Genomic DNA, 12,648 nt, shown 5'->3' on the forward strand with positions numbered 1-12,648 from the left:
AATCATTTGGTCAAAAAAGGCCAAAAATTGGCATTTGATATTAAGTGAAGGAAATTACATTGAATAAATAATTTAAAAACAGTCCAACCGCTCATGTTTCAGTTTATGCTCCAGTCCAGTCTATTTCTTCATTTAACCCAAGCAGCTTAATCCTCTATTTAGATTACTTACAGTTGGAAACAGGCCCTTCGGCCCAACAAGTCCACATCGACCCTCCGAAGAGCAACCCACCCAGACCCATTTCCCTACATTTACCCCTTCATCTAACACTACGGGCAATTTAGAATGGCCAATTCACCTAAACTGCGCATCTTTGTGATTGTGGGAGTAAACCAGAGCACCCGAAGGAAACCCACGCAGACACAGGGAGAATGTGCAAACTCCACACAGACAGTTGCCCAAGGCGGGAATTAAACCTGGCTCTCTGGCGCTGTGAGGCAGCAGTGCTAACCACTGTGCCACCGTTCCGCTCCTATTGCCGTGTTCCAATATACTTTTGCACCATTCTCAAACTGTAACACAGTATGTTAATTAGCATGGGATCACAGGATTATAGTAGAAATATTTACAAACTAATCAATTCATTGGAAAGTACCAATTGAAACAGATCATGTAATTTTAGGAAGACTCGTTTCTTGAGAGAGTACATACCGTGTATACTCGAGTAATAGTCAATCTCATGTCAAAATTGACCCCCTATTTTTAGCCAAATAATCTGGAATTTTCCACATATCTCACGTAAAAGTCAACCCTAGTTCTTCACAGATAACAGATCAACGTTTATGAGTCAGTGTGCCAGCTATCACGTCCCGCACCAGCTTTCCAGTCTGGTGGTTGTTCCGGTCTACTCCTGGCCTTCCAATCCGGGTTTTCAGAATTACCATAATTCATTATTTATTTTTATTTGTTTAGAAATCACTTGGCCTTCTGCTAATGATATGGTATGAATGTTGACAGGCATGAATTTCAGCCCCTCAAAAGTAGTATCCATGTAATAGTCAACCTCATAACCTTAAAAATATTTGACTATTATTCGAGTATATACAGTAACTAGAAGCAATTGTCAACTGTTCATTGTAAGGAGTCATCTACAATGGGAATGTGATATTTGTGAAGTATAAAGAAGGAATGTTCCGCTCTGAATGTTGCCTACAAAAAGAAAATAGTGTTTAATCAATAGTAATTTACAATAGACCAATTAAATTATTGGTCTCTATGGAGATTGTAATGTTGGCTATGACTTTTCAAAACCCCCCAGATTCTGTAAAGATCTCTGCTGACTGGAAGTTAGCAAATGGTAACACAGCTATTTAGGAAAGGATGATGAAAAAAATCAAGGAACAGGCCAATTACCCTGACATCAATCATCCTGGAAATTGCTGGAATCGATTGATACTTATTAATTTTTTGTGGGTGTAAGTTCTGAGGTAGATAAACAGTTGAAGTTGCATATTTGGATTTTCAAATGGCATTTGGGAGACAGAGATGGAAGGGTAGTGGTAATGCCACTGGATTGGTAATCCAGAAACTCAGATAACATTCTGGGGTATGGGTCCAATCCTGCCATTGTAGATGGTAAAATCTGAATTCAAATCGGGAATAAAACGTTAACCTAATGACTATGCAACTAATCACTATTAATTATTATAAAAACCCATGAGCTTAATTAATGTCCTTTAGGGAAAGAAATCTGGCTTACATTTAACTCAGATATACAGCAATGTGGTTGAGTCTTAACTGCTCTCTGGGAAATTAGGAATGGGCAGTTAATGCTCGGCCAGCTAATGACATCCATATTCTATCAATGAAACAAATTAAAATGCCACACAAGTTAAATGTCCACCAAGCTGTTATTGATATATAATTACTGGAAGATTGATTAATGTTTTCGAAGAAAAGGCAAATAGGATATTTTCAAATTGGTAGCTGTGACAAGTGGCATGTTGCAACGGTCAGTGCTGGGACCTCAGCTATTTACAATTTATATCAATGACTTAGATAGGGAGACATAGATTGCAGATAAAAGTTAGGCATGAATGTAAATTGTGAGAAAGACACAAAGAGGTTGGAAAATATAAAGATTAGGTGAGTGGGGAATTATGAGGCAGATGGAATTGGAGGTTGTTCACTTTTATTCTGTTAGAACCAAGGTATGGCTTTAAGTTTCATCTATAGTTTGTATTTTTTTGTGTACCAAATGGAGACATGATTTTCCTTTCATTTTTAGAGTTGTTTTTGTGAGCTTGGTGCTGAGATATCAAGAGGTCCTATTTATATACATGCATTTTTAATGAGGTTTTGCAACCCTTGAAGAGATGATGGTTTGGTGGTTTAGTGTACTTAAAAAAGTAAAAAAAATCTATGCTGCTGCCTAATGACAGGAGTCGGTGTGGGGGAAGTTGGGTGTGGGGGGCATTTTGGCTCAGGGATTAGCACTATTGCCTCATAGCACTAAGGACCCAGGTGTCTGTGTGGAGTCTGCACATTCTCTCTGTGTCTGCGTGGATTTCCTCTGGGTGGTCTGGGTCCCTCCCACAATCCAAACATTGCAGATTTGGTAATTGGTCATGCTAAATTGCCCATAGTATCCAGGGATGTGCAGGCTAGGTGGATTATAGAGTCACAGAAATGTACAGCACAGAATCAAATCTTTCGGGCCAACTCATCCATGCCAACCAGATATTCTAAATTAATCTAGTCCCATTTGCCAGCATTTGGCCCATATCCCTCTAAACCCTTCCTATTCATATACCCAACCAGATGTCTTTTAAATGTTGGAATTGTACCATTCTCAAGCACTTCCTCTGGCAGCTCATTCCATACTCGCACCAGTCTCTTTGTGAAAAAGTTGCCCCTTAGGTTCCTTTTATATCTTTCCCATCTCACATTAAACCTATGCCCTCTCGTTCTGGACTCCCCCACCCCAGGGAAAAGACCTTGCCTATTTACCCAATCCATGCCTTTCATGATTTTATAAACCTCTGTAATATCAGCCCACAGCTTCTGATGCTCCAGGGAAAATAGTGCCATTCTGTTCAGCCTCTCCCTAAAGCTCAAATCCTCCAAACCTGGCGACATCCTCGTAAATCTTTTCTGAACCTTTTCAAGTTTCGCAACATCCTTTGTATAGCAGGGAAACCAGAATTGCATGTAGTATTCCAAAAGTGGCTGAGCCAGAGTCCCATATAGCCGCAACATGACCTTTTAACTCCTATACTCAATGCACTGACCAATAAAAGCAAGCCATGGGAAATACAGGTTTTAGGGAAGGGGAGGTGGGTCTGTGTAGGATGTTTCTTGGAGGGTTGGAATGGACTTGAAGGGCTGAGTAGCCTGCTTCCACACTGAAGGGATTCTACAATCTATGCCACAGTGAGTCCAGAGATATAAAGTAAACATCCAGTCAGTGCATGTGTATGTGTGTCTGTTAACACAAGTAAGTTCAGTGAAGATCAGGAATTCAAATTTATCAGACATTAAAGACAAAAAAAGTCCATTTCATTATGAACGTGTAGAAGTATACTGTACCTTTAGGATAGTGAAGGACTTGGCAAGCACACCAAGTGCTAGAGAATTTACAATGTAACATTTGGTTCAGAACAGATAGCACTGCTGAGTTGCTATGAGACAAAAACAAATTCAAATTTTGCCAATCAGTTTAAATTATACCCCAAAAATACCAAATTATAATCAAGTTTGAATTTAGTAGTGTAAGGAGATCTCAGCTATCTGTAAGAATAATAGGATGGTTATGGTAGGGGATTTTAACTTTCCAAACATAGACTGGGACTGCCATAGTGTTAAGGGTTTAGGTGGAGAGGAATTTGTTAAGTGTGTACAAGAAAATTTTCTGATTCAGTCTGTGGATGTCCCTACTAGAGAAGGTGCAAAACTTGAACTACTCTTGGGAAATAAGGCAGGGCAGGTGACTGAGGTGTCAGTGGGGGAGGACTTTGGGGCCAGCAACCATAATTCTATTAGATTTAAAGTAGTTTTGGAAAAGGATAGACCAGATCTAAAAGTTGAAGTTCTAAACTGGAGCAAGGCCAATTTTGATGGCATTAGGCAAGAACGTTCAAAAGCTGATTGGGGGTAAATGTTTGCAGGTAAAGGGAGGGCTGGAAAATGGAAAGCCTTCAGAATTGAGATAATGAGAATCCAGAAAAAGTATATTCCTGTTCGGGTGAAAGGAAAGGCTGGTAGGTATAGGGAATGCTGGATGACTAAAGAAATTGAGGGTTTGATTAAGAAAAAGAAGGAAGCATATGTAAGGTATAGACAGGATAGATCGAGTGAATCCTTAGAAGAGTATAAAGAAAGTAGGAGTATACTTAAGAGGAACATCAGGAGGGCAAAAAGGCTTTGGCAAATAGAAGTAAGGAGAATCCAAAGGGTTTTTACAAATACATTAAGGACAAAAGGATAACTAGGGAGAGAATAGGGTCCCTCAAAGATCAGCAAGGCGGCCATTGTGTGAACCGCAGAAAATAGGGGAGATACTAAACGAGTATCTTGCATCAGTATTTACTGTGAAAAAGGATATGGAAGATATAGAGTGTAGGGAAATTGATGGTGACACCTTGCAAAATGTCCACATTACAGAGGAGTAAGTGCTAGATGTTTTAAAATGCATAAAGGTGGATAAATCCCCTTGACCTGATCAGGTGTACCCTAGAATTCTGTTGGAAGCTAGAGAAGTGATTGCTAGGCCTCTTGCTGAGATTATTGTACCATCGATAGTCACAGGTGAGGTGCCAGAAGACTGGAGGTTGGCGAACGTGGTGCCACTCTTTAAAAAGGATAGTAAGGACAAGCCAGGGAACTATAGACCAGTGAGCCTGACCTCGCTGGTGGGCAAGTTGTTGGAGGGAATCCTGAGGGACAGGATGTACAAGTATTTGGAAAGGCAAGGACTGATTAGGGATAGTCAACATGGCTTTGTGCGTGGGAAATCATGTCTCACAAACTTGATAGAGTTTTTTGAAGAAGTAACAAAGAAGATTGATGAGGGCAGAGCGGTAGACGTGATCCATATGGACTTCAGTAAAGCGTTCAATAAGATTCCCCATGGGAGACTGGTTAGCAAGGTTAGATCTTATGAAATACAGGGAGAACTAGCCATTTGGATGCAAAACTGGTTCAAAGTTAGAAGACAGAGGGTGGTGGTGGAGGGTTGTTTTTCAGACTGGAGGCCTGTGACCAGTGGAGTGCTACAAGGATTGGTGCTGGGTCCTCTACTTTTCGTCATTTATATAAATGATTTGGATGTGAGCATAAGAGGTATAGTTAGTAAGTTTGCAGATGACACCAAAATTGGCAGTGTAGTGGACAGCGAAGAGGGTTACCTCAGATTACAACAGGATCTGGACAAGATGGACCAATGGGCTGAGAAGTGGCAGATGGAGTTTAATTCAGATAAATGCGAGGTGCTGCATTTTGGGAAAGCAAATCTTAGCAGGACGTATACACTCAATGGTAGGGTCCTAGGGAGGGTTGTTGAACAAAGACACCTTGGAGTGCATGTTCATAACTCCTTGAAAGTGGAGTCACAGGTAGATAGGATATTGAAGAAGGCATTTGGTATGTTTTCCTTTATTGGTCAGAGTATTGAGAACAGGAGTTGGGATGTCATGTTGTGGCTGTACAGAACATTGGTTAGGCCCCTGTTGGAATATTGCATGCAATTCTGGTCTCCTTCCTATCGGAAAGATGTTGTGAAACTTGAAAGGGTTCAGAAAAGATTTACAAGGATGTTGCCAGGGTTGGAGGATTTGAGCTACAGGGAGAGGCTGAACAGGCTGCGGCTGTTTTCCCTGGAGTATTGGAGGCTGAGGGGTGACCTTATAGAGGTTTACAAAATTATGAGGGGCATGGATAGGGTAATAGACAAAGCCTTTTCCCTGGGGTGGGGGAGTCCAGGACTAGAGGGCTTGGGTTTAGGGTGAGAGGGGAAATATATAAAAGAGACCTAAGGGGCCACCTTTTCACACAGAGGGTGGTACATGTATGGAATTAGCCGACAGAGGAAGTGGTGGAGACTAGTACAATTGCAACATTTAAGAGGCATTTGGATGGGTATATGAATAGGAGGGGTTTGCAGGGATATGGGCATGGGTGTTCGCAAATGGGACTAGATTGGGTTGGGATTTCTGGTCGGCATGGACAGGTTGGACCGAAGGGTCTGTTTCCATGCTGTACATCTCTTTGACTCTATGACTAGAATATTGACAAACTTAAAAGCCCACGACACAATCCAATGCTTTCGTGGTATAAGACCGGGCAAGATTGGACAGTTGAGAGGAGAACTGCCAAGCCACCAGCATCTAAAGACTGCCTGAAAAATAGCTCTCTTAACGATACCTTTATCGATCAGTAACCTTTGAAGCAGAGTCCCCTAGAAGAAGAAAGGAAGAAAGAACAACAGAAAAGAAACAAAAACTGCCTGGGTTTGAGATAAGAAGTTTTGTTTTGTAAGTCTTCATTTGGATTTTATCGGATCACTACTGTAGAGGGAAAAGTAAAAGATAGGTTAGTGGAAGGAGTTGTAAATAGTTGTTAGTTAATTATTCTCTGTTATACTTTAAGAAATAAAGTTGTTAGTTTTTACTTTAAATAGTTATTGGCCTCTTGAAGTTTCACAGATTACTGCATGGGATAAATCTTTTCTGTGTTGCTGGTTTTAAATTAGCAGAGGGGTCGTAACAATTTAAAATGGTGATTAAATCCAGATGCTTTTAAAAAAGTAAGCAGTAGTGATGAGTAAGTAAAAGTCTAGATTAGAGTGGTACTGGAAAAGCACAGCAGTTCATGCAGCATCTGAGGAGCAGTAAAATCGATGTTTCAGGCAAAAGCCCTTCATCAGGAATACAGGCAGAGAGCCTGAAGGGTGGAGAGCTAAGTAAGAGAGGGGTGGGGATGGGGAGAAAGTAGCATAAAGTCAGTGGGAGAGGGACTCCCTGAGATTCTTGTAGAGAGAGGAGGAAAACTTCTTCAAGGCAGGCATCCTTGCAAGACTAAATAAAAGCCTTAATAATATTTTAGAGTTTTGGATGCAAACCAAATAGCATACAGTAGAAATCATTTGGGACTCACTGGAATCTACTTACTGAGAATCGATCTTCTATTAGATTAACAACTCGATTCAAATCCACAGGCCTGATATCCTTGAAAATAAGAATAAAAGAAAATGAACTAGAGTTATATTGTGATTTATGCATTATCTTCAAACATTCTTTCTGGCGGGATTAATAACATGCATATAATAAGCATATAGTTCAAGAAAGGAATACAAATGGTATCACAAGCCAAAAATAAAAATCAAGTGAATGTTTCTTCATAGTTATTAAATATGAATATTAGATTGCAACCTTTCTCCCATATAGAGAGTGCTCAATATTAATGAAATACTTTGAAAATAATTAAGAGAATAAGTAGCCCTATGATGTTAAACTAAATTTCATATTTCCACGTGAGAACAAATCTCAAAGAAACAAATCATAGAGTCATACAACATGGAAACAGACCCTTCAGTCCAACCAGTCCCTGCTGACCATAATCCCAAATGAAACTAGTCCCAACTACCTGCGCTTAGGCCATATTCCTCCAAACATTTCTTATTCATGTACTTGTCCAGATGTCTTTTAAACATTGTAACTGTACCTCTTCTTCTGGAAGTTCATTCCACACATGAACTACTCTCAGTGTAAAGAAAAATTGACCCTCGTGGACTTTTAAAAATCTTTTTCCTCTCACCTTAAATATATGCCCCCTAGTCTTTAAATACCCTCATCATAGAGAAATACATCTGCCATTCACCTTATTTATAACCCTCATGATTTTATAAACCTTTACAGGTTCATCCCTCAATTTCCCACGGTCCAGTGAAGAAAGTCCCAGCCCATCCAGCCTCTCCCTATAACTCAAACAGTCCATTCCTGGCAACATCATGGTAAAAACTCTTCTGAAATTTCTCCAACTTAATAATATCTTTCCTTTAACAGAGAGTCCAAAACTGGATACAGTATTCCAGAAGAGGCCTCACCAATATCCTGTACAACTCCAACATAATATCCCAACTCCAAAACTCAAAGGTCTGAGCAATGAAGGCAAGCTTGTTAAATGTCTTTGAAACCACCCTATCTATATACGATGCAAACTTCAAAGAATTAGGTACCTGAACCCTTGGGTCTCCATGTGCTACAACACTACCTAAGGCCCTACGTTTAATTGTACATGTCCTGCCATTGCATTTTTGACAAAAATGCAATACCTTGCATTTATCCAAATTAAATTACATCTGACAGTCTTCAATCCAGTGACCCAATTGATCAAGATCTCTTTGTAATCTTAGGTAACCTTCTTCACTGTCCACTATACCACCAATCTTGATGTCATCTGCAAACTTACTAACCATGCTTTCTATATTCTTACCAAAATCATTTATGTAAATGACAAAGAAAAGTGGAGCCAGCACTGATCCCAGTGGAACACTACTGGTCGCAGGCCTCCACCACCACTCTGTCTCCTGCTATTAAGCCATTTTTGTATCCAATTGGCAAGCTAACTTTACTCATTAGTCTCCTATGTGAAACCCTGTCAAAGGCTTTATTCTTTATTACTTCATTGTTTATCATAGTATATTATTTGTTGCAGACTTATGTGCAATGATTTCACACAAAGCTCATAGTCCTTATCCAGGCATGAACACAAAGGACAGAAATATCTCTGTCTTTTGAGACATGCTGGGAATGGCTGGGGAACAATTTGGCATTTGAAGGCATCTGGAGAAAAGGTCAACATCTCCACACTGCCACAGAATATCGACAATGACAGGAACCTTAATGGATGCAGTTGCCCAGCAGATGCTGACTAAGAAATTAAAGAACTTGACCACAGCAAAATCAATGTGGTTCAAAGGGAAGTTCTTTCCACGGCCAGAGTCAAACTAAACACAAAGGAAGATGGTTGTGGCTGGTGCACACCAGTCATTACAAACCTCAATATTGATGTGGTTATTTAGTGAAACATCCTTTGTCTAACCATCTTTAATTAACTGCCTTTTCAAAATGATGGATTTTGCTGTTTATTGGCAATTCCAAACTGTCCAAATACATTCACAATACCTTCAGTAATTAAGCAACATATTCCAGCTTACAGTAGGACAAGTGGACAGCTACCAGAATTCAGATGACAATTTGCAAATAACATTCACACTATGCGATGCCTGGCTTGATATTCAACAACATGGCTGTCACCAAGAATCCCAACTTCAACATCCAGAGGGTTACCATTAGCCAAATGATTAACTGCACCATCATATTGACTCAGCACTGACAAAGGCAGGGCACAGTTTAAGATTTCTATGATTTCCTGACCTATCAAAACCTTTCCACACCCACTGGGTACATATAAGGAGTGTAATAGAAAGTTTGACACTTCTCTAAATGGACGCAATAGCATTTATGGAGTGTGACAACATCTAGTGATATACTATATCAGCATGCTTATCATTCGACCACAGTGATTACTGAGGTTGCAATATTTATTGACTACAGGATAAGACTACAAGACATAAGGGCAGAAGCAGGCCAAAGATGTGCAGGTTGGATGGGCTGACCATGCTAAATTGCTCTGTAATGTCCAGGGTGTGCAGACTAGGTGAATTACCCAAGGTAAGTGTGGGTTATGGATACAGGGTGGAGGTCTGGGTCTAGGTGGATTGATTTTCGGTGGGTCGATTGGCGTGTTTCCACACTGTAGGGTTTCTATGATTCTAATAGGCCATTCAGCTCATCAGATCTGCTGATTCAATAACATAAGGTCCAAAGTCACATGATACTAGGTTATATGCCAAAAGGTTCATTTGAAATCACAAGCAGTCAAGGACATTTAGTCTCCGGATTTTGGGTAAGCATCCTCCACAGCAGCATTCAAGTTATACAACAACACAGAATCGTTGAGCAGAAACGGATAGCCAATTTCCATTTCCATGAAGATAGCCTCAACTGTGATCCTGGGTTCATGTTGCGCTACATGTAATCCTATCATACTGTTCTGTATTAGTAAAATCTTACGTATTGTTCTGTTTTGACATCATCACCTTGATAACTTGTTATGAGCTTTCTACTTTAATTAGTTTGTTCAGTTTTGGATTACTTGTTACTTTGGTTAGACCCTTGGCATATGATGCTTATAGCTATCATGTTATTCCAACCATTTGGTTTGTCTCCAGCACCACCTTGTTTTTAATTTTTTGTAATTATCTCTCTGCTTCTATTAATTGGATTACAGGTCATCCCTTCACTTGCTATTCAACTGTAAACACTTTGCTCAAACTATGTGACACTTTTGACCACTTGCGTGACTTATTATTCAGCCTGTCGATACTCCACTCATACCACGTGTATATTTTGATCTCTCTGCTGCTTAGTGATCTCTCTGCCTACTAGTTATGTCCCTGTATGCTTTTCTTCAATTCATCTGACAAAGGAGCAGTGCTCCATCAGCTTGTGATTTCAAATAAACCTGTTGGACTATAACCTGGTGTTGTGTGACTTCTGAACTTGCCCACCCCAGTCCAACACCAGCACCACCATATCATGGTTACCATTCAATTAGATACTGGGTGATCCCTTAATCCTCAACTCAACTTTCCTGCCTTTTCCCCAAATTTTTGATTCCCTTCCTAATTAAATATCTGCCAATCTCAGCCTTGAATATACTAAATGATCCAGCCTTGAAAATTGTGTGCAGTAAAGATTCACTACCCTCTGAGAGAGAAATTATACTTCACCTTTGTCTTAAATATGTGACCCCTTATTCTGTGATTATATAATCTGGTCATGGACTTTCCCTCAAGGAGAAACAACCTTTCTGTATCTAATCTATCAGGTCTCTTAAGAATCTTGTATGCAGTCTCGGTGGACAGGAGGGCCAGTTCTGATGCTGTTCTGTTCTCTGTTCCACCCTCTGGAATTTCCAGAATAACTGGCAGCTGCTGGGTGAGTGGAGCTGCCCTCCACCCAGTCAGTCATTTTGGCCAGTGCATACCCACAGCATTAAAGGGGATGGGGGTGCAGGGGTGACTTACTGGCAGAATTCCCTCTGCTTGTCACAAAACAACTATGCCACCCCTAATATCTTTTTATTTCAAAAATATACTTTATTCATAAAAATCTTTATATACATAGTCATTAGAACAGTTCAATTCTGTATTCAAGTATGTATAACAAATAAATCCAAGGATTGCTTACTTATACTAGACTGTATTTGCATATATGTGAGGCACCGGGAGGGTCTGATAACTGAATGGACCTCCATTATACAATGGCAGAAAGATTTCAGATGGTGATCTGTGTGCCTTGGCAGCAGCTGTCCATAGCTTTAGTGTGTCCCACAGCATGTAATCCCGTACCTTGGAATTTGCCAGTCTGCCGCACTTGGTCGAGGTCAACCCTTTGGTCTGGAAGACCAACAGCTTTTGGGCAGTCCAAAGAGCATCCTTCACCAAATTGATGGTGCTCCAGGTGCAGTTGATGTTTGTCTCAGTGTGCGTCCCGGGATACAGACGTGGAGCACAGTCCCGGGTCACAGAACCTCCTGAGTCGAACCCCAACAAAAACACTGCATCTCTCTCCAGGTTTTGTTGCAAAGACACATTTCAGAAGGAGAGGTGTGACAGTCTTTACACCACCCCTTGCAGCTGCTTTAAGGGTAGCATATGGTGGCACACAGAGTCCGGGTATACATGAAGGATCTCACATGTAGTATCCTTCTCACCACCAACCATGCAAAGTTCGGGTGATGAGGCATTCTGCCAAATAACTTTGGCAGCCTACTCAGAGAACACCTGACAAGATCCACCATCTCCTCTTCCTGCATGGTCTTGAGGATGCCACATGCTGACCACTTCCTGATGGACGTGTTTTTCTTTACAAATTCTCTCCATGAAGGACAGGTGATACAGAATGGTCCAACCCTTCACAACATCGGGGACAGGTAGAACCTTAGTACACGGTGACACTTGGTTTTTGCATACCGAGGGTCTATGCACAGCTTAATGCAACTGCAAACAAAGGTGGCCATCAGGATAAGGGTAGCATTGGGTATGTTCTTCTACCTCTTATCCAGAGCTTTGTACATGGTGTCCTTGTGGTTCATCTTTTATCTCCAGATGAAGTGGAAGATGGCTCAGGTTACTGCAAAGGTGCTGGTTCAGGGAATGGACCAGATCTGCATTGCATACAACAGAGAAAGTACCTGACACCTGGTGACCAGGTTTTTACCCACAATGGAAAGGGAATGGTGCTCTCAGTAGTCCAGTCCCTGCCTTACCTTGGCAATGTGTTCCTCTCAAGTTTTTGCACACATCCCAGCCCCTCTGAACCATATTCCCAGCACCTTCACATAATCTGTCCTGATGGTGAGGGGATAAAGGACCTGTTGGCCCTTGCTCTTGCCTTGGTTTATCTTGGTGCTCAAGGCCAGTTCAAACTGGTTAGAGATGCTCAAGAGTCTGTGCACTGACAGGAGATTCAAGCAGAAAACAGTGACAATATCCATGTACAGGGAAGCTTTGACCTGCTGGCCTCTGCTGCCTAGAATAATCACCCCGCTCAGACTCACATCCTTCCTGACGGACTCAGCAAA

The 12,648-nt window shown here is 41.0% G+C and overlaps 1 protein-coding gene across 13 annotated transcripts in view; it reads right to left on the reverse strand.

Moving 5' to 3' along the window:
* Positions 1-12,648, reverse strand: part of steap2 (STEAP family member 2, metalloreductase) — a 226,015-nt gene that overhangs the window by 102,563 nt on the left and 110,804 nt on the right. For all 13 annotated transcript variants that reach the window (XR_011961378.1, XM_072575875.1, XM_072575876.1 and 10 more), the window contains one exon: positions 7,107-7,163. Coding sequence is in view for 12 of the 13 variants with exons in the window: in XM_072575875.1 (XP_072431976.1) it covers positions 7,107-7,163 (57 nt within the window). In the remaining variant the exon portion in view is untranslated. The remainder of the gene's footprint in view (positions 1-7,106; positions 7,164-12,648) is intronic.

Source organism: Chiloscyllium punctatum, chromosome 8 (genome assembly GCF_047496795.1).
Source record: "Chiloscyllium punctatum isolate Juve2018m chromosome 8, sChiPun1.3, whole genome shotgun sequence".
Taxonomy (NCBI): domain Eukaryota; kingdom Metazoa; phylum Chordata; class Chondrichthyes; order Orectolobiformes; family Hemiscylliidae; genus Chiloscyllium; species Chiloscyllium punctatum.